The 27,932-nt window shown below is 49.5% G+C and overlaps 1 protein-coding gene across 1 annotated transcript; it reads left to right on the top strand.

The window, feature by feature from the left end:
• Positions 1 to 270: 270 nt before the first annotated feature.
• On the top strand, positions 271 to 27,932 carry KREMEN2 (kringle containing transmembrane protein 2). Its single transcript, XM_035135658.3, has 8 exons — positions 271 to 1,766; positions 15,637 to 15,903; positions 16,847 to 16,971; positions 18,512 to 18,665; positions 21,178 to 21,510; positions 23,410 to 23,538; positions 26,215 to 26,287; positions 26,788 to 27,932. Exons 1-8 carry the CDS (start codon positions 1,700 to 1,702, stop codon positions 27,080 to 27,082), a joined length of 1,443 nt encoding a protein of 480 aa, XP_034991549.1. The 5' UTR covers positions 271 to 1,699; the 3' UTR covers positions 27,083 to 27,932.

Raw genomic sequence — 27,932 nt, 5'->3', positions numbered from 1 at the left:
GTGAGAGAGAGAGAGAGAGAGAGAGAGAGAGAGCTCAACTCTGCACGTGCTCAGAGGCACGCGCTCTCCTCACGTGTTCCGGGGCTTGAGGCCCAGCAGAATAAAAACTGATTCCGGGCTGTGAGCTTTGTCCCAAGCGAAGCCCTGGGCTGCCCAGCCTCCTCTCCCACCCGCTCGCCCCCAAACCGCACATCCTCTGGCCCTCTCCTCCCCCCCCCTTCCCGCCCCGTCTCAGATTTCAAGGCCGCGCGCAGAGATGAGAGGGAAAGAGAGCGAGGCGGCCACAAAGAAGTCGCGCCGAGAAGAGAAGCCTCCTCCTCTCCTCTCGGCCCTCCCCTTCGGGATGGGACGTCCCAGGGGCGGCCGCCGGTCGGGGCGGGGAGATCTGCTGGGAGTGGGGTGGGGATGGCGGGGGAGCCGCCTTCCCTTCTGCCTCCGGCTGCCAGGGGAGCGAGCTGGGGGGAACAGAGAGCGGAGGGCGGCGGCAGCAGCAACAGCAGAAGCCGCCGAGCCAGGAACCGGCCCCGTCGAACAAGCGCCCAGCCGAGGGAGCTGCGGGGCTGCCGCTGCAGGTGGTTCAACCACGAGGGCGGCGGCTGCCCAGGCTCCTCTGGGGGCTGCCTGGGGCAGGTTCCGACTACTCGCCCCCCAGGAAAAGCCCGGACTACCACAGGTCTGCCTGGACGTAAGCAGAGCCACAGACTATTCCTCTCGGGTTTGGTCCGCCTGCGAACTCCGGATCCGCTCTGGAGGTGGCGGGGAGAGGGCGGGGAGAAAGGATACGCTGAACGCCGCCGCCTGACAGGCGCCGAGATCCCCTCCGGGATGGAAGGAACCCACCTGGTGAGCAAACCCGTCGTGGACAAGAATTGATCCACACACCATCCCTCGGGGCTCCGGAGCCACTCCAGATTTGCCTAAGGAGGGAGAAGGAGGCCGAGAAGGGATTGGTCGGAAGCCGAGAGAGGCGGAGAGGGGAGGAGAGAAAGAGAGATCCACGAGCATCACTTCTGGCAAGAGATCCGAGATCTTACTCGGCGGCTGAAGCGGTGAAGAGAGCTAAGAAGGGCGAGGCGGGACCCTGTCCCGTCTGACAGCCGGATCCTCACCCAGGAAGACCGGGGGAGATGAGGCACCGCGCTCGGACTCTAGTGGATTCCAGATCCTTTGGGGACAGCTGGCTCGGAACGTGGCAGATCCGGAAGGATACCAGCTAAGCTTGCGCGCCGTCGAACTGCGAGAGAAACTCGCTTGGGACCCAAGGTGCCCTCGGGCTGCTGCACTTTCAGGACAGGACACGGTGCCCCTTGGGGACCAGCGACATGTGATCCCTAGATCCTGTGGACAGTTCAACGAGATTCTCTCCGACCCACCGACTGCTTGACAGCGACTTCCCCGGAGGAGGAAGAGGAGCTGAGGGGTACCCGAGCCTCTCCGATGCAATGGCTAGTTAGCAGGCTCCACCCGCCCAGATCCTAGAAAAACGACTGGATCGCCAGCGTCCTTCGCTGCCATCCATGCAGACCCTGGAAGATCCCGCATAGATCCTCGATTGGCTGGCTCCCTGACAGTCCAGAGACACCCCTCTTGTCCCTTCCCTCCCCCAGCTGGGCTCTAGCTTGGGACCCTGGCTGTTCCTACACCCTCCAGGTGTGGGACAGCCTGGGTGCCCCGGGCAGAGGGGTGACACCGTCCAGAAATGCCCTGGGTGGTCTTTGGTCTGCTGTTGGTGCTTCTTCGAGGGTCTCGGGCTCTGCAGAGGGCAGGTGAGTGAGAACTGCGGAAGGGAAGGAGGGTCTGTGCATTTATATGTGTGCAATAGTGAGGGACAGGGAGGGGGGATTAGAGCCAGGGTCCTCTTCTCAGCTCTGGGAATGGGGGCTGGGGGAGCAAGGAGTGGCCAAGAGTGGGGCAGGAGGGCTGGGAACAGCGAGGAAAACCCAGAGGGAGCAGGGCAGGACTCCTGGGTCCCCCTTCGCAGCTCTGGGACAGGTGATGAATGTGTTAAAACTTGAAATGTATGTTGTGGGAGGCAAGACGGCCAGGACTCCTGGGTTCTCTTTGAGACTGTTTCTACTGACTCCTATATTGTCTGTCCCTTGAGGATGGGGGTCATGTGGAAGGGCAGTGAGTGGTCTGGAAGGGGGCTGGTGCAAGAGTCCCATTGCACTGGTCCTTTGGTTGGCTGGCGGGGGGGGGGGGAGGGAGGGGGCTGATGGCCAGAGAGAGAGGAGGGTGGCTGGAGCTGCAGTTGTGGTTGCGAGGATCAAGCCTTCCCTTGGCCTGGCAGGACCCCTTCTGGCTTCCTCTCCCTTCTCCCTCCCCCCTCCCAGCCTCCCTTGCTTGGCCCGATGAGCCCCCAGCCTCAAAGGCACAGTTCAGCGGCCACCTGTCCCACCCTGGCCCGACGGCAGACAGACGGAGCCCAGCCGATTTCACACACTCAGCCCCTAGACAGCTGCTGGACCCCAGCCGCAGGAGAGAGAGAGAGAGAGTGTGTCTGGGACAGATCCCCACCCCTGCGGTCCACTTCTTCACCCACACTTTCTAGCCCAGACGGCATCTGTCTCCCCAGACGCGTTTTGGCTGCCGTCCAGGATACCTGTCAGATGGGAATCCCAAGCGGCAGGAACTGGCTCAACAGGGTTGGGCTGGGTTATAATTGGGGAGGTAGGCTGCAGTCTGCAATGCTGCTGATGCTAGGGATCTGCTGGGGTGGGGTGGGGGGTGTATGAAGGGCTTGGGCTCCGCCTCCCCCCAGAGCAAGGTATGCTTTCCTTTCTTCATCCTTCCCCTAACCCAATTGCTTTCAAATATATTCATCACCTTGACAAGCTATTTAAGCAAGATTTAAGCAATTGGGTAGGACTGGGTCATAGAATCACAGAGTCGGAAGGGACCGTGAGGGTCATCGAGTCTCCAGCCCCCTGCAATGCAGCAATATTTTGCCCAGTGTGAGTCTCGAACCCCAAAACTCGGAGATTAAGAGTCTCATGCTTTACTGACTGAGCTCTCTCTCTCTCTCTCTCTCTCTCTTCTCTCTTCTTCATAACAGAACATGTTTGTGGGGAGGCTGTAAGCTGGATATTGTTGTTTCTTCAATGTCCATGGCACTTTACAAAGAATGAAATGGCAGGTCTCTGCCCCAACAATCATACAGTATAAAAGAACAGATGCAAGTGTGGCAACAGAAGGGAGGAGGGGTAATTGGATGCAAGGGACAAGCGGGGAAGAAAATGTGATTATTTCCGTGACGTATACTTAACTTTAGCTGCAGTAGGCAGAGTACTTGGACCAAGAGATAATGCCAAAGGCTTGATGGAACAGTAAGTTCTGCTCGTTTTCCCCAAGTGATTTTATCAATAGTAATGCAGGTACAGGTTATGTTTTAATTGCCCCACCCCCAAAAATAAAACCATGCCCTTTGATTTGGAGATTCATCTTTTGACACCAAATAATAATCACCCCAAATGTGGCTCAGCGACAGAGCACAAGCCTTGGCATTTTCAGTAAAAAAATAATAATAATCAGGCAGCAGTGGTTGATGGGAAAGGCTCCCGGCTGAGACCCTGGGGAGCTGCTGCCTGTCAGAGTAGACAATACTGGGCTTGAGTCTGCACCCACATCATGCATTTAAATTGCATGGCTTTCCCCAAAGAATCATGAGAACAGTAGTTTACCCTGCATAGGACTATGTCCCAGCACCCTTCACAAACTACAGTTCCCTGGGTTTTTGGGGGGAAGCCGTGTGCTTTCAGTGTGTGGTGTGAAACCAGCCTGTGTTTGAGTCTGTAAAATTACCAGTAGGCAACTTCACAGGATAAGGTCTATCAGAGAAGCCCAGCTAATATGGGGATGTTCTGGGTTGAGGACCCAGGGGGGTTCACTAACTACGAACCCTGAAATTTGGGATCCCGGACTTCAGGGGTTGTAGTTAATGAAGCTGACACCAGAGGTACAGATGCCCCTCCTGGCAGGGATGGTGGTGGTACAGGGAAAAAGTGGGCTGGCTACTTTCTACCCACCCAGCAGGGATCTAGATGCTGAATCTGGGCAGTAATCAAAGATCAGATGGCGACCATGTCTGGCATCTTTTTCTCTTTGGCACCTTTTAACAAATGAATTTTTAAACTCCCCCCCCCCCCAATCTAGGCACCAGTTTCAAAGGTAAACCTATATAGGGACTCTGAGGCAGAGTTGTGTACAGCCTCATGCAAGTATCTGTGGGGAGGGATACTCTGTGTCGCTGGAAGAGGACATCCTGGACCTGCCCCACCTGCTGCCCCAACACAATCACACGTAGGTGTCCGTCAGCAGAACAAAGCTCTTCCCTGGCGCAGCTCTGGAGTTGCTGTGCCTCTTGCCAGGTGCTGAGGGCATAGTGCAGCAATGCCCTTACCTGGATGGGCTTGGTAGGAGCTGCAGTCCAAAGCCGCACGGAGGGCGCCAGGTTGGCAAAGGCTGCTGTAGGGCAAGGATCACCAATTGGACAAGGCACTCTGTTGTAGCCAATACCCTAGGCTGTGTGTGTCATGTGCTTGGTTGCTGTGGCGGCTTCTCTGCTTTGCAGACGTTCCCACGGTCCCTCAAAGGTTGGCAATCCTGAGTGTCAGGCTTAGAGCAGAGAGACCTGGGTTCAAATTTCCCCACTCAGCCAAGAAGCTCAATGAGTGACCTGAGGCTAAGTCATTCTCTATCTCAGCATAAGCTACACCACGGGTCTTTGCCGGTTGAACTTCTGCCTTTATTTTGTGCACTTGGAAAAGGCAGGACAAAATGTTGGCAACCCCCTGTGGCTACAGAGCACAAAGCCCAGCTTGTTGTCTCTTTGTTCTTTTACTAGGATCAAAACCACAGTTTCTCTCCCATTTCCTTTTCAACAGGAAATGCTGGACAGTCCCTTTCAAATTCACTTTTTGTGTGTGTTTTCCCACGTTTGAGACGCTGAGCACAGAAAAGGCCAGCTGCAGTGTAGCAGACTGCCATTAGGAGGTGCTCTGGCTCAGGAGGCAGTTGAGCCTGTTCATTTCTGCTCTGTTCCCCATTCCCCCTTCATAACGGTGGTTTTAAGCCTTTCCTTTTCTTGTGAGGGTGCTTTTAAAAAATAGGGAGGGGGCTCTCTCATCACCAGGAAAGCTTCGTACAACTGTCACTGACCACTCTCCTTAAACCAAGCGTGTTTCTCTCTGTATGTGCATCGCATACAGAATCAATCTATACCCCCTGATGTTTTTTTCTTAACATATTGTTGCAAAAGGAGGAGATTCATAAAGAGTGGTATAAGAAAGGTAGATTACTTTCTGCCTTGGTAGAATGCTGATGCTTTTGTAATTGTGAATACAGAACTGGGGTTAATTTATGCAGGAGTATAGAATCATTAAGAATATAGTCTTCTTCTTTTTTTAAAGAAGAAGACATATAAACTGATTGCCATCACCACATCCTGCACTAGTTAATTATGCTCACATGTTTATTGTTGGGTGAGCTAGGATTTGTGATCCTATTGTGTGGTTTTGAACAGGGAACCCCAGGTGTGAAGGAAGGATAGTTGTGAAGGATTTGTTCCGTTACATACATTTGCCATAAGCGTTTATCAACCAGCTACGTACTTCAGTCCTTTGGATAATTCCCGTGTATGCAAACTAAGCTGATCTGCTGCCTGTCATTAAGTTGGGGGAAAGAGGTGGGGAAAGGAAAAGGGGGGTGGGGAAGCAACTTCTCAGATCCAAATTGATCAGGCTTGTTGAAATCCTTTCAAATCCTTTCAAATCCAGTTTTAGTTTCACCCACCCTGTATAAAGGAGTCTACCGTTGCTACTTTTCTGTCTCCCATGGCTTCAGAGATGAGCTGCATCTTGTGGGCTTCCCCACCTCTTGCAGTTTGCAGAGTGCCATAGAGGTTCTCTGTTTACTCTGACCTCAGCATCCCTTGGTCCTGTCGGTAGCTGACCCACATCATGGTGGAAGAGATACATTGCCGATCAATTTCCAGCGGGGTGGAGCAGCAGGATGATTACCGCACGACTAAAACTCTTTATTTTGTATCCTAGGTTAGAAAAAAGCTCATTCCATTGTGTGCGCACAATTATTATTATTATTATTATTATTATTATTATCATTATTATTATATTTGCTTGTAAAGTGCCATCAACATGTGTTGCAGAGAAAAATGAAGGAGACGGGTCTCTGCCCTGAGGAGCAAACAATCCAAAATTTGTCATAGAGGAGGCGATAGTAGGAAGGGTAAAAAAAGGAGGCAAAAGTAAACAGGGGAAGTATATCTGCTCTGTATGGTTACATGTACTTGGGCTTAGTTGCGGGAAGGGATAGGAACTAAGGGGCAGTGAGGATTGTCGGGGCAGGACTTTGGGGGCAAGGTGAGCAGGAGTACCCCCAAACACAGCAGAGCTGGCTTACCGTCATTTGAAGCGGGGTGTTGCCAGTGGTGGCTGTGCCCATTGGAACTGGTGGGTCAGAAGGCAACTTGACAGTAGGTGGAGCCAGGACTGCAGGCCCATTGGCATGCGTTTGCATACGGCAGGAGATCTTGGGCCTAGTGCTAAAGACCCATGGCTTGGGCACCTTTGGCCATCTGGAATGCCCCTATTTTGGAGCAAGTGAAGCAATGCACATTACCATCAAAAGAGGTTGGCTTAATGGTCTTCCATCAAAGAAAAGGTGGGTTTTGAAGAAGGATTTGAAGGAACAGGGGTAGCATCCCAAAGATGTATTGGGTGGCAGTTCCAGGCAGCAAGGGAAAAAGGCTCCAGTCTGCAGGACCATCGGTCAAGGATAAGGGAAGCAACATCTGGGGGATCACAGTTTCCCCATTCCTACGCTGGGACAAGGGAGAAAGTCGATTCAGTTTGCATCTCAAGGCAATCATTTGCACGATCCAAAACAATGTGCGAACTGAAGGAAGCAACCCTCCCAAAAATTGCGCTTTTCCAAAATTGGCAGTGCAGCTTTCCAGCCAAGTGCTGTGTACAAAAATGCGCATGGTAGCATAAAGGGTACATAAGTGTGCACATATTAGGGAAATACAAAAGATGCATTACATCAGGGAGAATTGCTTTGCAACAATGTACGTACTGTACATACTAGGCAAAATGGCATATAAACAAGTTGCATGAATGTTCACGAGGACTTAAAAAAAACAAAAACGTAATTGTGAACTGATGTGGAAATATGGAGAACTGAATATAAGTTAAGGAAAATGAGAAACTGAGAAAAGCCAAAACGGGCAGATTCGCCCATCCCTATCCTACACAAAGGCATATTTTGTATTATGCTTTTAAGAGTTATTTTTAACCATAACAGCAAACACCTCCCATTTAGATCACTAGAGGACAACCTATTGCAAAAGTAAATTAACGTAGCATGCAGAACAGGAATTTCAGCAATGTAACAGATGCATTCAGGCAACAGGCCTTGGTTGGAGAATTGGCTTTTATTTATAACTCGCCATTCCGCCAAGGAACTCTCTCCCCTTGTCCTATTTTATCTTCACAGCAGGCTTATGAAGCAGGCTACTGGCTGAGAGAGATTGATGAGCCCTGGGAACTTCATAGCTGAGGGGGGATTTGAAGTTGGTCTCTCCCCAGTCCTAAGTTGCCAGTCTAACCACTGCACCAAATGATCATATTCCTGTTCTCATCTGTGAGATGTTAGAGAGTATTCCGTCTATTGCATCCATTTATTAACTGTCCAGGAACGAGACCTTGGATTCATAGTGCATAGCTCCATGAAAATGTTGACCCAATATGTGGCAGGTGTGTGGTGCCATCGGGGCAGGACTGTGGGGCAGAGGTCCAGGGCCACACTCAGTAGAAGGAGCAGGACCCCCCCCCCAAGTGCAGCAGGGGTGGGGCTTGCTGAATTTCGAAACAAGGGGAAAAGCCGTAACTCAGCGGCAGAGCATCAGATTTTCATGAGGAAGGTCCCAGGTTCGCTTGCGGCATCTCCAGGTAGGGCTGGCACAGACCCACACCTTAGAATCATAGAATCATAGAGTTGGAAGAGACCACAAGGGCCATCCAGTCCAACCCCCTGCCAAGCAGGAAACACCATCAAAGCATTCTTGACATATGCCTGTCAAGCCTCTGCTTAAAGACCTCCAAAGAAGGAGACTCCACTACACTCCTTGGTAGCAAATTCCACTGCCGAACAGCTCTTACTGTCAGGAAGTTCTTCCTAATGTTTAGGTGGAATCTTCTTTCTTGAAGTTTGAATCCATTGCTCCATGTCCGCTTCTCTGGAGCAGCAGAAAACAATCTTTCTCCCTCCTCCATATGACATCCCTTCATATATTTGAACATGGCTATCATATCACCCCTTAACCTTCTCTTCTCCAGGCTAAACATACCCAGCTCCCTAAGCCGTTCCTCATTAGGCATCGTTTCCAGGCCTTTGACCATTTTGGTTGCCCTCCTCTGGACACGTTCAACCCTAGAAAGCTGCTGCCAGTCAGTGTTGGCACTATGGAGCTAGATGGGCCAATGGTCAGACTCAGTATAAGGCAGCTTCTTATGTTCCACAGCTGTGGCTGATGTGGCAGATCTGCCACCCCAAAACTGACATCACAACTTGTACCTGACTGGCACTGGAGCAGGGCAGGGCAAAGTGGGGGCTGTGAGGACCGCCCTGTCCTGCCCCAGTGCTGCCTAGGTAAGCCACAGGGACAGCAATGTTGACAGCACAGCTTTTTGTCTCTGCCCTGCAATTTTGGCAGTTATTGGTAATACACATCTAAAGGGAGAGGGGGATGAGATCGTTTTAAATAAACGAAATAAAACGCATGAGCATCTAGAGAACTCTCCCACCCCCACAAGACCATTAAGTCCGGAGTGTGAAATGACCCGCTGTGGACCCCATCCCTATCTCCAGTTTCCTTCCCCTCCTACACACCCTCAGCTGACACCTCCACATTTCCATGCATCCCAAAAGCGGAGGTGGGATTCGCATTTCAGGGGCATATCCGGTGCTCTGGCCGTTCTGCTGCACCGAGATCCCCCAGACGACCTCTTTATTGAGAACTCTTCAGTTGTGCCAATCTTAGTTTCTGGTATGTGACTGAATCCGTCCTGAAAAAGAGTGACATTTGGGAGGCGGCAGCTGTCTTTCTTTGGAGCTTTTATTGACAATCTGCTGCACATCCATGTCACTGAGTTACCTCATCGTTGGGACACTCAAAAGGGCATTAAACAAGTCCTGCTGGATCAGATCCAAGGTCCATCTTCCCTCAGTGGTCAGTCATGCCTCTGGGAAGCCCAAAAGCAGGGCACGGGAGTGCAAAAGCCCTCTCGTTGTCGTCTTCCAGCTAGTGGTATTCGGTGGTATACTGCCTCTGCTCATGGAAGTTCCATGTAGCCATCATGGTTACTAGGCAGTGATAGACTTATTTCTCCTGAGGGCCCAGCTAGATGTGACAGCAGGAGGGCAGCTGGCAGAAGGAGGTGGCTGCCTCAGGCGGTAGATGTGGAGGGGTGTCAAACGGTGATGGCAGCTCCCCTAAGCTTGCTAACGGCTGCCCTCAGGTGCAAGGGAGAGAGCTTCCCAGTTGTGAGACCTGAAGTAAAATTCTGCTGTCAAAACTGTCAGCCTTGTTGGATTCTGGGGTGGGGAGGGAGGGGCACCTTCTTTGCCTCGGGAAGCAAAATGTCTTGGACCGGCCCCGTCATGCTTTTCCTCTCGCACTTGGTTGCCGCAGCCGTTCTATCCCCATTTCCCAGCTTGCTTCCAGTGTTGCAGCTAAGAAGACAGAAATGTATTTGGAGAACCTGGCTGAAGTAGCAGTAAGCTGAGCATAGCAGCTCATCGTTGCCTCTCTCCCATGTGTGCGGCGGAGCACACACCATACGTAGAAAGCACACGACTTACCCCAAAGCATCCAGAGAAATGCAGATAGTTGAGGGTGCTGGGAACTGTAGCACCGCGAGGGGTAAACTACAGTTCCCAGGGTTCTCCGAAGGAAGCGGTGCGCTTTATAAACATGGCGTGCACACAGCCTGACCTTTCCTTCTTTTCACGTGTGAGCTGTACATCGATGTGCATGATGGCTCCCTCACAGCTGGCCTAGTCTGAAACATCCCCAAGGGCCTCCCCCCGCACCTTGCACCTTGTGGAGGAAGATTGGTAAGGGAAATGTAAGCTGCCTTCCGAAGAAACCTCACTGGTTTTCTCACACGAGGGCAAATGTCCAAGGAGCTCCAGGATCCCTGGAGTGGGGAGGAGAGAGCATGTGCGTGCCCACATGCGCTCCCTCTCATCCTCACGCGCCAGTTCCTAGAGGTGTGAAAGCGCCCCGGCATCTACTTATTTATATATTTATTTAAAGAAAGGCATCGCAAGTACTCTGGGAATTCTCCTCTGCCCCATTCCCTATTGCTTCGCCGCGACAGGCTGTTGGCCTTTGGACAGCTGCAGCAGCTCCCCAACAGGAGGAAGTTCTCTCCACAATGGTACCGAAATAGCTAATCCCACGTTTGTCGGAATAGGGCTATTTCTCTCCCACCCGCAACCCCCCGGTGTGCGTTCCATTGCGTTTCTTCCGCAATCCCAGGGCTCAAGAGAACAGAGAGCCCTGAGCCATTTGTCCCTCTGATGTCCCGTCCCCCTCCTGATCTCCAAGGCCACCTCACATTCATGCCCCCCCAACCCGCACCGGTCCCCAATTCAACACTCCCCCCCACCCCACCCCCGCCACTAGGCCCAAGCAGCCTGCAGCGTCGAAGGGCCCAGCTGCCAACACGCACCACCTGTTAGACATACAGGCTCCGGGCCTCTGTGGGCTTCTACGTCCGTCCGTCCCCACCAAGACATCTCCCCCTACCACGCAATCCCTATGCCCCCCTCCCTGCCTACCCTCTTTTGCTTTATATCAACCACCTGTTTATTATGTTCTCAACTATTTCCATCCCCGGCAACAGGTGGGGCCTGTCCCCCGGGGCTTCTGTCTGCTGGGCTGGAAAGGCGTCTGGTTACACCACGGAGAGGCTTCGGGCTGGGAGGCGGGGGAGGCAGTGGCAGGGAAGGCGAAGCAAGACTCCTGGGCCTATTCCCAGCTGTGGAAGGACATTAATATGTCTGGGATAGAACAAGGCCGGCTAGGAGCCAGGACTCCTGGGTTCCCAGGGAGGGACAGGGCCCAGAGTGGCCGGTTCTCTTCGCCAGTTCGGATTACAGGCTTCCTTGCGTGCGGCACCCGAAGAAGGCAGCCTGGCACTCGGCGTTATTTCGTTGGCAAGAAGGTCGGCCGCATCTGTGCCTATTGTCCTTTTTGAAATGGTGCATGTGTGTGTAGTGTAATCAGGATTCTGCGTCAAGAAAACGTGCATTCCGCAACCTGGATTGCCTGCTGAGATTTGCTTCTGCTCTTCACGGGGAGGAGCAAGCAGGTAGGCAAGTCTCCCCTGTTGATTCCTGGAAATGTCATGCTCTTATCCTCCAGATTAAGCTCCTCTGGATTCTCTGCATTCCCAACACAGGCAAATAACAGGCCCCAATTCCCACAGCAAGAAAGGCACGCCTGAATTTTCACATGGCCCCACCTTTCTGCTTCCTGATCCAGTATCTGTGCCTTCCTCGGACTGGTCTATGTCTGCAGTGGAAGGAGGCGGCAGAAACCTGAGGTGGTCAAATAAGGGGCTGCAGGTGGAGAATCAAACTTTGGGATGTTCCTGCACACAGCGATAAACAAACCAAAAGCAGAGCAGATATTGAGCTATGGCAGAATTTTTCTCCTTGATGTGCTAGATTTTCCTTGCAAGGTGTTACATGGTTTGTTTGTTTTTTTGCAGGAACATTCAGTGACGCAGGACAGACTAAGTCTTTTATCCCTGATGATAGGTTGCAGTTAGTCATGACAATGCAGGGGAAGAACTTTGCCCATGCTCAGTAGCACCCTGGCCCTCATTGTTACTACCCGGTATGCATTGCTTGCTCTGGAGCTGGCCTGGCTATGGAAACACGTTCTCTGAGGGCCAGTTGCTGGTGATTTGAGGGCAGAGCTGGAACCCATTCCCCCCCAGACTAAAGTCCAGAAGGACCCACTGCTGACCTTGCTAGAGGTCAAAGAGCTGGATTGGAGGGCGGAGTCCTGTCCATCTCCCCCCCCCCTTGTGCTTTGCCTGCACTTGACTGTCTTGGCATGGCAGATTAAATGCGCCTTTGAACTCTTTGATCTTCTTCCATTCCCTCCCCCCCCCCAATATAAGATCTAAAAGGGTCTCCTGTGTTTCTTTTGCCTGCAGCCAAGGCTCACACGACACCCTCCACACCGATTCCCTTTGAATCTTCAAAGCCTCTGCATGCTTTAACTGATTACACATTTAGCATCTCTAATCTCCTCTTGGCCCCCACCCTGGAGGCAGCCTTGGGACATGTCCCTCTTCTTTCAAGCTTGTCTTGTCACGCTTGCTCTGATGTTCCTCCAGCTCCACATTTCAGAGATTTGGGGGTGGGGGTGGAAAGGAGGGGCAGCTGGAGGTCTCTGGTGAACTCCCAGGGAAGACAAGAGCCCCTCAGATCCTCTGGTCGCCCTGCACCCTTGGGCCCAAGCAGCCCTCAAATTGTAGGAGGAGAGGTAGGGTGGCCGAGGGGGGTCTCCAAACGCAGCAAGGTTCACCTGCCGTATTTTGAAACAAGCAAAGGAATACGGAATATTCATTGCCATCTCACTTACCGGTAGTTCCCCCTCCACCTCATGCCCAGAGTCTAAAATTACCTAACTCCCACTCTGGGTACGGGTGGGTGTGTATGAAATCCACAAGCTTCGATCTCTGACTCGCCTGAATTTTATTTGTATTGTGTCGCCCTGTACATTTCTAAAAAACAGTACCTAAATGGTATGTGTCATAAAAGGTAAGGGGGCTGGAAGCCCTTCCTTCTCTCCCTCCCGCAAGTAATTTGACCACTGAGTTGTTCAGGTTATTAGAACTTCTCTAAACATTAGGCGCAATAAACTGTGTTTTCCCACCCTGCTAACAACCGTGTTTCCCAGTGTCGAATTCACAGCCACCAGATACCAGAATCAGAATCGTAAAGTTGGAAGGGACCATGAGGGTCATATAGTCCAACCCCTGCAATGCAGGAATCTTTTGCCCAATGTGGGGCTCGAACTCACAATCCTGTGACTGAGAGTATTACATTGTACCAACTGAGATTTGTTGGTATCCAGTAGTATGAAAACTATCATCTGCTCCTCCCCATTAGTCTTGAATCGTCAGACAAGATTGACAATGTACATTTAGAGCACATCCAACACACATTTGAAGCACACAGCTGCCCCCTCCCCCAAAAGAGTTCTGGGAACTGTAGCTTATTAAGGGTGCTGGAAATCGTAGCTCTGTGAAGAAGGAAACTACAATTCTCAGGATTGGGGGGGAGGGAAGTAATGTGTTTTAAATATGCACTGAGTGTGTTCTAAATGTGGGTCAGGTCGTTTCCTTCAGAGGGGGCAGAAATAGCAGCTTTGCTCTGCACAACGCTACCCCGGCCCCTGGTTGAGTTCACCAGAGTGCACGACTTTTTTCAAAGCTGGTGAAACTGGCAAGGTTTCCTTCCCAGCCTTATCGGTTCTGCAGGGGCATGGGAGCAGCAGAAAGGGAGGATAGATTGCCTGAAGAAGCTCCCGGATTCTTTATATCAGTCAACCAAGAGACACCTCCCAATGAGGGAGGACAGGTTAAAAGACAAGAAAAGCCATTCCCCCAATGTGTGGAGGGCAGGGAGGAAGTGGTGGACGGGAGACTGAAATGTACTTCTGATCAACTGCATCCTTTGAGAGGTGCCATGAAACCAACAAGGAGGTTGAAGTCGGTGTGGAAATACACCAGCAATCCCAAAATCAGATACAGGTGTATTTAAAATAGCATTTCAACATTCACTTACAAATAGTAGAGGCTCGAAAGGGCTTTAAAGGCTGCAATATTAAGGCTGTTTTTATTGTGGGTGTATGCAGCAACATGCCGTTGATGTATTAGTAATGTGTTGAAGTGGATTTATACTGGACCATCCACACATCATCCCTCTTTCTCAGTTGTCCTTTGATGCTTCCCCAATGTGCCCACGTTAGTGCATCCAGATTTTAACTCTACCCATTGCATGCTTGGCATTTTGCCCATCCCCATCTCCACTCCCCCTTCCGCTCCCGGACAGCGCAAGTAAGTTGCGCTGTGCCACCATACTTCCTTTGGTCTGCTTTCAAAGACTGTATGTTTCAGCTATGAATTCCTGCGTGAAACCGTGTTAGTTTGCAGCAGGGGGAGGAAACCGCAGAAGTGCCACTGTATGTGGCATCAACAGGAAGTACGTGGAAGTACAAGCTCCTGTGGCTCTGACCCCCCCCCTCGCTGTGATTCAGGCTGTGATTGCTACGCATACTATTAGCTCGTTTCCATTTTTTAAAAAAACTCCACAGGAATGGTGATTAAAGAAGCAAAAGTTAATTTCGCGCCTTGCAGGACCCAAAAAATAAAAAATTGGAACATTTGTGGTATAACAAATTACAGGATTTCAGCAGGAAGCTTTAAATGCACGGGGTGTATGCAATTAGTGTTTTTTTATTATTGCCCTGGGACCTTAGGGTGAAGGACAGGTACAAAACAAACAAACAAACGTCTCTGAGTGGGCACAGAGCACCCTTCCCTCACAATTCACCTGTCAAATCCAGCCTTTGCCAATTACGAGTCATGCCTTCCAACTTTAGAGCATGGGCTTGGATCCTCTGAGATCCAGGAACCTCTCCCTCTCTCTTTTGCTGTTAGAAATTAAGCGCTAAAAGTCAGACGTGTGAGGTCTAAAGGACCTGGGGCACGGCAATGGCTAACAGCAGAATTCTTAGGGAATGATGCCCGCTGATTTCAACGAGCCTTTCTTCTGCTTCAGTATGCATGGATTGTGAGAGTGTGAGTTTTCATCAAGGCATGCCATGATTCAAACCTGTCAAGCACAAATCCACTAGGCGGCTTTTGGCAAGCTATTTCCAGTTTCCCTGATTCTGGAATGTGGGCATAGCGAAACTGAGCTACATTACAGGACAATATGGATTATAAGGATATTTATTTTTCTCATGTCATGTTTAGACTAATATGGTGGCTAAGGCAGCTTACTCGTGCTTTATTTTATATTGATTTTTAAAAAATTTAGATGTCGCTTGATTGTAGTAAAACCTCTAAGCGGCTAAAAACTGTCAAAAGCATTTAAAGATAATTAAAATTAATGGTAAAATAAATTTTAAAACACTTCAACGTCTGTTTGTCTAGACCAGGCATCCCCAAACTTCGGCCCTCCAGATGTTTTGGACTACAGTTCCCATCATCCCTGACCACTGCTCCTGTTAGCTAGGGGTTATGGGAGTTGTAGGCCAAAACATCTGGAGGGCCGCAGTTTGGGGATGCCTGGTCTAGACAGGCTTATTTTAAGCAGGTTCCCTACTTCACAGGGTTGTTGTAAGGATAAAGTGTATGCATGTGCAACTGAGCGACTCGGGAGAAGAGTGGGATTTTAAGAAATGCAATATGTAGATATATACTGTATATTGATATGTCACCTCTTTGGGATGCCAGAGAGAAAGTGAGAGTGTGCAACTAGAAGATTTGTCTCGTTGACCAGCCCTCCCTCCCTCCTTGCCTGCAGAGCTGTCTGAGTGTTTTATGGTGAATGGGGCCGATTACCGGGGGACGCAGAACAGGACCTCGCCTGGGAGCACGGGGCGACCCTGCCTCTACTGGAACCAGACACGAGAGCATGCCTACAACACGGCCAAGTACCCCAATGGTGAATGGGGCCTGGGCAGCCACAACTATTGCCGCAACCCGGATGGGGATGTACAGCCCTGGTGCTACATCTCGGAGAACGAGGAAGGCATCTACTGGAAGTATTGTGACATCCCGACCTGCCACAGTGAGTACAGGAGGCCTGGGTAGACAGTGTGTGTGTGTGTGTGTGTGCGTGCACGCACGCACGCACGCACAGAGGAGTGGTGGGAGCCACAAGTTGGGGAACCCCCAAGGGAACCCCTAGGAAAAGAAGGCTCCGAGCCAAGGGATTGGTGATGGGATGGCGATGAGGGAGAAGAGGGAGCAGGCTGGGAGGTGGTGGTGTCGGAAACCGAAGAGGTAACAGGGTTTAGTGAGCAGGAAGAGGCAGTGGCAGATTGCAGTCCAGAATCAGAGGCAGAAGCGGAGGCTGGAGAGGAGGGGGGCCAAGAGGCAGAGATGAGTCAGGCAGGTGAAGAAGCCAGGGGGTCACCCTCTCCTGCTTTGGCAAGCTCCCTTCCCCCTGGTCTCGCAGAACCAGAAGAGGTATGAAGAGAGCAGAGGAAAGACAGGCACATGACTGAGTCTCAGATTGCAGAGATTAGGCAGGCTGGTGAAGAAGCCAGGGGGTCTCCCCCTCCTGCTGAAACCAGCTCCCCATCCCTGGTCTCCTAAAACACAGAGATAAATGAAGAGAGTGGAGAGACAAGGCGAAGGCTGACCCTGGCCTGTACAGATCTTGTCTTGTTAGAATAAAGTTATAAACCCCAGTTAGCTTAGCCCTCTGAGGCTCGGGGCAAGTGTATCCTGCTGCCCCCCCCCAACTTGCACAAGCCTGGGCTGACTCTCCAGGTGACAGCTGAGGGGCAGGAGGCCTGATGGAACTGGTCTGTCGCAGCACTTGCAAAAGCCTTAAGGCAGACAGACAGCTTTGTTTCCAATCAGTGCATGCCCCGTAACTTCATGGTGAAATTCTGTAACTTTTTATACAAGTGTTCCAGGGTGTGTGTGTGTGTGTGTGTGTTGGGGTTTTTGCTCTCTTGCACTTCCAGACAACAAAAACACAATCACTTTGTCCTCCTCTCCAGTGCCAGGTTACGTCGGTTGCTTCTTAGATTCCGGGACCCCTCCAGCCCTGAGTGGGAGCAGCGGCACGTCCACCAAGCTTACAGTGCAAGTTTGCCTCAGCTTCTGCCGCAAGCGGGGCTATAAGGTAAAGCTCTTTGTCAACCATGGCCATCTCATCTCACCTGGCCTGCCTAATAGCATCTTCAGGCTTATGGCCTGATCTGATGTCGCAACTCTGCTGGAGTTAAGCGGATCTCAGCCTAGTCAATGTGTGTCTTGGAGACCAGGAGTGAATCCAACTTGGAGTTCCATGGTAGAAAGCCTGGGATAGAAATTATGGGGTTTCATGAAGTAAGTTGTATTCAGAGTATACCCTTTAAAACTAATGAGCCAAAATTAATCAAGCCTATTCATTTCAGTGGGTATATTCTGAGTAGGGCAAATACTGGGTACAACCCCAAATAGGCATCAACCCTACAGAAAAAGGCTTAGGGTTGTGTTCAACTAAGTCTTACTCATTACAGACCCGTAATAATAATAATAATAATAATAATAATAATAATAATAATAATAATAATAATTTATTTATACCCTGCCCATCTGGCTGGGTTTCCCCAGCCACTCTGGGTGGCTTCCAACCGAATATTAAAAACAGTACAGCAGGCATCCCCAAACTGTGGCCCTCCAGATGTTTTGGCCTACAACTCCCATGATCCCTAGCTAACAGGATCAGTGGTCAGGGAAGATGGGAATTGTAGTCCAAAACATCTGGAGGGCCGAAGTTTGGGGATGCCTGCAGTACAGCATCAAACATTAAAAACTTCCCTAAACAGGGCCGCCTTCAGTTGTCTTCTAAAAGTAAAATAGTTGCTTATTGCCTTGACATCTGCTGGGAGGGCGTTCCACAGGACGGGTGCCACTACTGAGAAGGCCCTCTGTCCGGTTCCCTGAAACCTCACTTCTCACAATGAGGGAACCGCCAGAAGGCCCTCGGTGCTGGATCTCAGTGTCTGAATGATGGGGGTGGAGACGCTCCTTCAGGAACATAGAAACAAAAAAATGAGTGCAAAGGCAGTTGGGATGACTGACCAGTACGAGGACACAGGTTGGTTTTCGTTTTTGTTTTGTTTTTTGCTATTGCATTTGTTCTTTTAGTTACCCAATCTCAAAAAATTCAGATATAGGCCTGCAAGCACCTATTGGCCATTGCCTGTGATGGAGATGGTGATGAAGCTGCCACATGTTCAAGTCATTGTGTGACTTTTCTTTATAAAATTTAATTTCAGCTGTGATGCATTTTTCAGCACTGCACGAGGCTGAGCGTACTTTCCTGCTGTGCTACTCCAGCCCTAGAGCCCTAGAATTTTTCGACCTACAAAGGTGCCTTCGGAACGGATTAAATTCGTAAGTCGAGGCACCACTGTATGTATTAAAAAGGTCCACCTCAGCTTCACTTTCTCTGTACTGGAGCCATTTACTGGTGTCATTGAGGTTGCAACTCTTATTATATTTTTCTGGGTGTACGTCCCACTGACCCCAGTAGGGATTGCTTATGAGTGCATATGTATAGGATTGTGCTGTTAGCCATGCGACAAACAAACACCATCGGCAGGTTATGGGAACAGATCTACACCCTGCTGCCCCTCCCATGTACATGCTTTCTGAATCACCTTTCTCCTCCGCAGTTTGCTGGCGTGGAGGCTGGTTATGCCTGTTTCTGTGGCCATGAAGGGGATGTCCGACGTAGCCAGCCAGTGAGCGCCGTGGAATGCGACCAAGTCTGCTTTGGCAAGTCCAGTGAGTTGTGCGGAGGAGACGGCCGGATTGGCATATACAATGGTAAGCGTGGGGACGCAGAAGGCTTATCGCAGATCAAAGGTTTTTTAATCAAAAAGATGTACGTGCATCTGCTGTGCATGCCTGATGAAAAAGGTTTTTATGCACAGAGGTAGAGAGAAGTGTTTTCCCATTGAGGGAGAATTCAGAGGACACCCAGTGAAATCCATGGGAAGGTAAAGGAGGTACACCTCCACCCAGCACAAAATTAAGGCTGCAGTCCTGCATACACTTACTGTACAGGCAATGACCAATCGGTGCGGGTCCAATTGATGTATGACCGCGCATACATGCAGTGTGCCAAACCCAGAAATGACTTTTAAAATGACCCTAAGAAAGCCCAGAAAGGGCGAAAAAGCAGTGCCTAGCAATCCCACAAGCCTTTGCAAGTGCAATCCCAGGAGCCCTTGCACTGGCTGTTGAGACCTGTGCAGAGTTGGAGTTTGGGCAAGGGGATTTGGAGGGAGCGATTGTGCTAGAGTTCATCATCTGGTAAGTTGCTGCTGGTTTTTTAAAGGGTTTTTCAAGGGTTTCCAGAGGTTTAGAGGGTGTTTGCAGGCTTTTTCAAATTGTGTTTCAAAATTACGTATAATTTCACCTCGGAACTTAAGCCCTGCATAAATTGGGTGTTGCCTGCCCTTGGGAGCAAGTCCTGTTGAACTCATACTTCCATGTGGACACATGTTGGATTGCAACGCATCCTAAGGAATTCATTGCCATGAAGAGTGGTGATTGATGGCCCCAAGCTACATGGGCAGAGCACGTGGTTTGTATGCAGAAGGTCGCAGGTCCAGTCCCCAGCATCTCCAGGTAGGGCTGGGAGAGTATTTCGGTTTAGAAAAGGGAATCTTTCCCGGGCCTCCTCCAAAGCGGATATCGTTTTGCTCCCATCCTTCCAGTCTCACGTTCTTTCCACATCTGGATTGCATTTATTTATTTATTTTTAACCAACGTTGGTTTTTGAGAAATTTTTCATTTTCCTGTTTTCCAGACACGGTTGAGTTGTTTTCTTTCCCCAGTTTTGACTCTCAGGGATGTCAAAGTGCGGTGTATATGCTTAACAGTTGACTTTTTTATTTAAAAAAATGTTTTTTTCACAACCTATATAATGCTTTTTGGGTTCCACCCACATTGTCTCAGTATTTTTTACAACAGCCCTCTAATAATGTATGATGCGTGAATGATATTATTACAGCATGTAAACCATTTATTATTATTATTATTTATACAGTTTATCTACCACTACAGCAAGCTGAGCAAATACAACAGAGATAAAAAGCTAACTCTAAGATCAAAAATGACTTTTGATGACTGCTGAAATAGAAATCCTTCAGTAGGCCCCAGATTTTCAACAGGGAGGGGGCATCTCTGATCTCATTTGGAAGTGGCTTCCACAAAATGATGCCCACAATCCTGACTGCATGGCTCCTTGTGGACACAAGCCCTGCGCCTGAGCTGTGGGGAACCGTGGTGATTCCCCTGTAGACCTCAGGGATCAGGCACAGGTATAAAGGATCAAGGGGTTCTTAAGGTATATTGAATACAGGGGAATCCTCACTTACACATGGGGTTCCATTCCTGGCTGCTTTACGTGTTACTGCGACACATGCGAGTGGGGATTAGCCTGCCCCACTGTGCCCCAACCCCCACTCCGCCCCTTTTCAGTGCCGAAAATGGCACACATGTTAGCAGGAGCGTGTGTGCTGATCATGTACACGTGGGGAGATGCCTGTACTGTTATTGTAGAATGTTATAGTATACTGTAATTGTTTGGTACACTTGGGTCATCCCATTTACCATCTCAAACAAATGATAATAGTTCATTTTTGTGTTTATTCATTATGTTTTAAAAATCTCTTCCTTTATCTTCACGACAACCTCCTGAGAGATCAGGAATGGTCTAAGGCAGGGGTCAGCAACTTTTTTCAGTCGTGGGATGGTCCACCGTCCCTCAGACCATGTGGTGGGCCAGATTGAGGTCTCTCCCCAATCCTTCCACAACACTCTAAACCAGGGGTCAGCAAACTTTTTCAGCAGGGGGCCGGTCCACTGTCCCTCAGACCTTGTGGGGGGCCGGATTATATTTTGAAGAAAAAAAATGAACAAATTCCTATGCCCCACAAATAACCCAGAGATGCATTTTAAATAAAAGCACACATTCTACTCATGTAAAAACACGCTGATTCCCAGACCGTCCGTGGGCCGGATTGAGAAGGTGATTGGGCCGCATCCGGCCCACAGGCCTTAGGTTGCCTACCCCTGGTCTAAGGTGACCCAGGTCACTCAATACGTTTTGTGAATGAGTGAGGATTATAGTCTTGCCACTACACTGCTTACCTCTTTTATCGGCTTTTTTTTTTAAGGGTGAGTTTGTCTCTCTTGCCATGATTGCAAACAATGGAGGTACACAAAAAAACTGGGGACACTAAAAGTTGCATCCCTCTATTGATTACATTTTTATTCTGATCCTTCCCCCCTACCCCCCCCCCACCCTGCTTGTCTCTCCACCCCACAGTATCCATGGGTGCCTGCCAGGGAAACTTCAGTGATCTCTCTGGAGTGATTTACTCTCCGCAGTTCCCGGACGACTACGAAGCCGACAGCAACTGCAGCTGGTCCCTGCACCCCCTGGGCTGCGAGTCCGTGGAGGTCACCTTCCGGATCTTTGACGTGCATGACCCCAACGACCGCCTGGAGCTGTGGGATGGACACAGCAACCTCTTGCTGGCTCAGTTTGACGGGCGCCGGAGGCCGGGGGCTCCCCTGCTGTTCCCCACAGACCACCTGCTCCTCTCCTTCCAGTCAGATCAGCTCCTGCAAGCCCAGGGCTTTGCCATCTTGTACAGAGGTATGCGCCAAGGCCTGACTCTGCGATGCATCTGCCCCGGGGGTAGAATCAGCGGGATAAACCTGTTCCACCTGGGTTGAGTAACGCTGCAGCGATCACCAGCAGAGGAGGTGGATCAGGGGAAAGAAGCCTCTTCCCAAGTGGGTCTGGAGGGCCAAAAGTAAGAACCCCTGCTCCCACACCAGAAGACTTCGAGGTGGTGTGGTATGCGGCTGAGGCGGAGCGAGGCTGTCTTTGAACTCCCGGACTTACTCCAGCGCCTGCCAACTCTTCCCTGGGGCTCGGTGTGTCAGAGTCTCTAATTAGAAGCTCTTGCTTCCACACCTGCAAAGGGAGGAGGGTGACCGGCCCTTTGAACTGGGGCCCTGGGAATGGGGAGGGTTTCTTTTGACAGCGCTTGGGAAGCCCTGCATGTGGGTTCCTCGCACTCGCTCGCCCTCCTGCTGGCGACAGCACCTTTGAAATAGTCACCCAATGGGTTAACTACGGGCAAGTTTCTCCCGGTGTGTCCCTTTGAATTTCCTGTGCAGCCTGAAGCCAAAAATCATTGTGAACTAAAGGTGGGTAGGGCACCTGGCTGGGGGATTTGGGGGAGGGGAGAGAGAATGAATGTAGAACAGGAAGAGCCTAAATACAAGTGGCCTGATGCATTGGAGGAGACTCTTGAGAGTCCCATGGACTGCAAGAAGATCAAACCTATCCATTCTGAAGGAAATCAGCCCTGATTGCTCACTGGAAGGACAGATCGTGAAGCTGAGGCTCCAATACTATGGCCACCTCATGAGAAGAGAAGACTCCCTGGAAAAGACCCTGATGTTGGGAAAGATGGAGGGCACAAGGAGAAGGGGACGACAGAGGATGAGATGGTTGGACAGTGTCCTCGAAGCTACGAACATGAGTTTGACCAAACTGCAGGAGACAGTGGAAGACAGGAGTGCCTGGCGTGCTCTGGTCCATGGGGTCACGAAGAGTCAGACACGACTAATGACTAAACAACAACAATTAATACAATGGCTGTCTTGCTTGTCCCTGGGCCTCTGTGTCCATTGGCCAGGAAACAGGAAAGGTACCATCTTATTGATCGTCAGGCAAAATACCTGCTGGTGGACTTTGCTTGTTAAATTTGGATCCTGCCAAATCCTGCCAGAATTGCTCAGGGCAGAAAAGGTCAACATGTTAGAAAAGCAGGATTTAAAATGCAAGTGAAAACCTATTTAAACACAATCAAAAACCACCTAAAAAGCTTTTTAAAAGCAGAGAACGTCAAAAGCTGAGAACTTTAAAACACTTAGAATTTTAAAAACCATTTAAGAGCAATTGCACACCCTCACAGCTATAAATTTCATAATTTACATCACCACCCCACACTTTGCAGTTCATTTCTGGGTCACCTATCTTTCTGGGAAGCAGGTTTGTTTTGCAAGAGCTCCAAATCGGCATCACTTGTGACAGTCTTGAAGTGCCCTGGGGCTCTTGCCTCACAATTGTGACACAGTAAGCCGAGGGTCATCTACTCCAACCCCCTGCAATGCAGGAAACTCAGCTAAGCCATCCATGACAGATGACCATCCAACCTCTGCTTAAAAACCTCCAACGAAGGAAAGTCCACCACCTCCCAAGGGGAGACCGCTCCACTGTTGAACAGCTCTTACTGTTAGAAAGGTTTAGTCAGAATCTCCTTTCTTGCAATTTGAAGCCATTGGTTTGAGATCTTCCATGTGACAGCTCTTAAGATATTTGAAGATGGCTATCATATCTTTTCTCAGTCTCCTCTTTCGCAGGCTAAACATACCCACCTCCCTCAACCGTTCCTCATAAGGCTTGGATTCCAGACTTTGGAAACAGGGTGGGCTAAAAATCCACTGTGAAGTCAAATAAACTGTTTTGATTTCCCTGCAGGAGTGAAAGGAGCCCGGTCTGATTTACAAACCCTACCGGGTGACGGATCCCGTCTCATCCCAACCTCCTCCGATTGGTTGAACTCCACCTGGAACTACAGCGCCAATGACTCTGCCATTGGGGTAGGAGGTAAAGAACTAGACTTGTGGCAGGGATTGGCCCTCGATGCTGCAGCTTGTGCTATAACCCGATTGGCTGGCTCAATCAAAACAGTCTCTGATGAGGACATTCCCTGCAGGAAATGTGGGGCTAACAACTCATTGTACACATGTGCCTGCCAGATGACCCCCTTTTTTTTAGAAAACGAGAAGGTAACTTTTGCAAAGGAGAGTACAGATTAGAGAAAGGCAACCTATATGTGCTTAGTCCTTTCTCTACCCACCATTTCACAATTCTAAACCCCTTCCTATAACAGCTTCCAAATCCCAAGCACAGGTAACAGTTGCATGTTTTCAAGGATAAGCATGTAAGTGGTATCAGAGCAGTGCGGGGGGGGGCACTCACTGTGGGTGCCATTTGGAGCTGAGAAATGGGGAGGGAAGGGGTAAAGAACTCTCTCCATTCTACAGTCTACATCTCCCTCTCTTAAAGCAGCTTCTTAAAAAATCAACAACAACCCCAAAATACTAACATTCCCTAATAATACACATTCACATATAATTTAATAGGGATGCTTGAAGAATTGGATCTTTGCATATTCCAATATGAACTGATCTGCTCTTCCTGTACTAATGTGTGAATTGGGATTTTGTCACCCACAAATGTCCAGGCTCTCTGAATGTTCCGATGCAAATCTCGGCTCAAAAAACGTATCAAAATACTTTGAAATGCATATTTTGATAGAAAGATAGGTTTGGAAATGCATGTTTTGATAGAAATTAATCTGCTTTAAAAAAAAAATGTAGATTCATGTGGAAATGGCACAGAATGAATTTATGGGTGACCACAAGCAAAAAGGGCACAGATTTGAAGTAAACTGATTTGCCCATCTCCAAAGTGCAGCTAGTTGACCTTTGGTTCCCACACTGTGTAAAATTTGCTGTGGTGCAATCCAGCCACCAGGGGTCATAGTCTTTACCATTGCAACGTAATGCACAGCGGTGGGTTATCCTGAACTCTCTCTTATTCTGGACAAAGCTTTGCACACCTTGCACTTAAATAGAATGAATGAAAGAAAAATCAGAACTCAGCATGCAGTAAAAACTGGATTCTGTGACCTAAGTTTTATTAAGCACAATTATTTCATATCTTATTTTGCACAACCCTTACTAGCCATGGGGAATGGAAGAGAGCTGGGCAGGGCAGCCTCATCCCTATTTTGCTTTTGCCAAAAACCCTGCTTGGCTGTCACCCCACCTGGTTTCTGCAGCATTGCCCATGCACTTTCACATCTGTATATCTACAGGGGACTAGGAGCATGAAAAAACACCCCCCCCCCCCAAGTCTCTGTATGCCAACATGCTCTCTCTCTCTCTCTCTCTCACACACACACACACACACACACACACAGAGAGAGAGAGAGAGAGAGAGAGAGAGAGTTATACAGAGAACACCTTTACATGGATTTGCACCATGTTATAACTTTCCCCCCCGAAAATAAACAGCTCCTTGTCCAAGAGGATTTTTTTGTTTGTTCCATTTCTGCAGTAAACAGACGGTTTTCCCAGGGAAAGCAGCAGGACCACCCCCCCCCCCAAAAAAAACCTCCTCTCGGACCCATGACTTGAAATCATGGGACAAACAAAAATGTGGATGGGAGCCAACTTCTGCTTTCTCATGGGTCTTCTCTCTTCTCCAAATAGTCTTATTATTGTTATTGATACTATTACTACCATTATTTTAATCTGTGTGCCCCTTTTGTTCCTAAAGTGGCTCACAAGACCGTAGTCTAGGTGTATTTTGATGTACAACACCCACCTCCCAACCTCTGTTTTGTTGTGTTGAGGGTTATATAGAACATTTGGCACAACCTGGTGCCAATTTTGTTTTTTATTTATTTATTAAACATGTACGCCATCCAAACTTGTAGATCTCAGGACAGTTCACAACATAAAACCACAATAAAAAACACACACACGAAATACATAATAAAAACAAAAACAAATACAACCCAATAATCCCCGCTTACATCAGATGTCAATCTGCCAAAGGCCTGGTAGTAAGGAGGCTGTGCAATGTCAGAGGGACTAGAAGGTGCTTTAAACCAGGGTAGGGGAGCTCAAAGCTCTCCAAGTGGTGCTGGATCCCATCAGCCCCAGCCAGCATGGCCAGTGGTCAGGGAGAACGGGACTTCTTGTCCAATAACATTTGGAAGGCCACCGATTCCATGTCCCTGTTTTAAATCACCACTCTTGACAAACATAAACCAGACTTGCAGCTCTGTGATCAAAGCTGCTGTCTTTAAAAAGAACTGCTTTTAAAAAATAGATGGTAGGTCTGATCACAGATCTCAACCAGCTTCCTACCTTGGCTCAATAAACAGATTGGAAATGGCTGACCTTTTGGCTTTTTGGATCTGCGTGACGCAGCAGACATTATAAATTTATATGAAAGGCACAGGATGTCTCTCTTTACCGAGCAGGTATTGGCCAGCTTTTTACACAGAAATGTAAGCTGACCAGTATAGCATCCTCTTATCATATTTGCAATGTCTGAAAGTAATTTCCTTTTCGTTGTGAGAGCTAGAAAGAGACTTAATTCTGTAGGGGACTCAGCATGGTGATTAATCAACCCTGCCCTGTAGCTTTCTAGATCTCGGTGAAAGGTTGGACATAAATAGTGTCTTCTGTTCTTTTGTTAACACAGCTTGGGTGATGTACACAGCCACAGGGACCTTCATCTTAGCCATCCTCATCATCTCGTACCATCTACGCAAGAGGTAGGCTGGGGTTTCAACTGGATGATGGGAGTGAGTCAGAGGTCTTGCATTTCATTCCCATCTTTTGATGTGTGTGTGTGTGTATTGTAGGGAGCAAAGAGTCCTAGATTCTGCCCCCTTTTTGTGGATTTACAAGGAGATAAGAGGAAGTGAGTCACTTTGGCCATGTTGGCAGAGGATGCTGGGAACTGTAGTCCAAAAACCTACAGAGATCCCCACAGTGACTACCCTTAATCTAGAGCAGGCACCCCCAAACTGCGGCCCTCCATTTGTTTTGGCCTACAACTCCCATGATCCCTAGCTAGCAGGACCAGTGGTCGGGGAAGATGGGAATTGTAGTCCAAAACATGTGGAGGGCCGAAGTTTGGGGGTGCCTGATCTAGAGAGTCTTGTACGTGTTGAACATTAGATACGTGCTCTGGATGCTGGGCCATTGCTAGGGGTGGCGTCAATCTTTGACTCACCTGATTGCACTGTTTGTTTGGTTTTCTTATCTCCAGGACCTGCCTTTTTGTGCAGAAGAAGACTGGCAGCTCTCTGGGCCCTTTCTCCTCCAAAGGCCCACGAAGTCGCTGCCAATGCCTTGGGGGCGAGGCGTGGGCCGTGGCCTACCGCCACACCCGAGTCGTGATCTGCACCACGCGCGGAGCCCCGCACCACCGCCCCTTGCGCAACGGGGGCGGGGTTGCCGGGGACGACGAGGCCTCCTCAGACTGCTCATGCCTGTGCCACAGTTACGAGAACCTTTCGTCCACCAACCAGTCCTCTCTCAAATCCCTCATCTCCACCATCTGAGGCCATGCAAACCTTATAACTTCACCCCTGTCAGGACCAGCTCCCTTTCTACTGCCAGACCCCTGAAGCAGAACTTCCTCAGTTTGCTAGGAACCAAGAGACCAACCTTATAAGCATATGCTCTCTGGGTGGGGAGCCGGAATTTAATGGAAGCCAATGCACCGTTTGGCAGAGATAAGAAGATTCCGGGAAAACTGAAAGTTGTTTTGACAGCAGGAACTTGTGTAGCAACATTGCCTAAACAACCTTTTCTGGGTCAGGAGAGTACTGAGGTGGCGAGACTCCTATTGCCACGTCCCTTTGGGGGAGACATTTGTGCCTTCTTTGAAGCTGGGGTTTTATAAATCTTGCCTGTGGGACAAAGAGTTTTGGTGGAAGTCTCCCATCATGGCTGGATTCATACCTGCATGGAATTTAGGACTGTGTGACAGGAGAGGTGCGTTCTCTATAACACATGGAAGTTCAGGCATCTCGCAGGTTCACATTTTGTGAGTCGCCAAGGCCTGGGAATGGTGAGATCCTGGCTGCATCCTCAAAGTGGTTGGAGCGGGGAAAAGCTTCAGTTTCACAGGGAGGGCAGTTCATCCGTGGATGCTGAATTGGGGCGGGGGGCAGGGAATGGTGGTATTTGTGTGCAGATCCCATTACTGGTGTCACTTTGGGGACATTTGGGTACACACAGAGGCCATGAGGCACTTGAAAGACTTCTCACTTGACTGCATGGGGGTGCAAAGACACACCAAAAAAGAAGAGGGGAGATTAAAACCAGCCCCCTTGCCTATTGCGTCCCAGAGCCGCACGATGGATTTTGGAACATAAAACCTTCATTAAATTATTTTCATATCGGTAA

Source organism: Zootoca vivipara, chromosome 12, assembly GCF_965207765.1.
Source record: "Zootoca vivipara chromosome 12, rZooViv2.hap1.1, whole genome shotgun sequence".
NCBI classification, from domain to species: Eukaryota; Metazoa; Chordata; class Lepidosauria; order Squamata; family Lacertidae; genus Zootoca; species Zootoca vivipara.
This window is presented reverse-complemented; position numbering and strand designations above follow the sequence as displayed.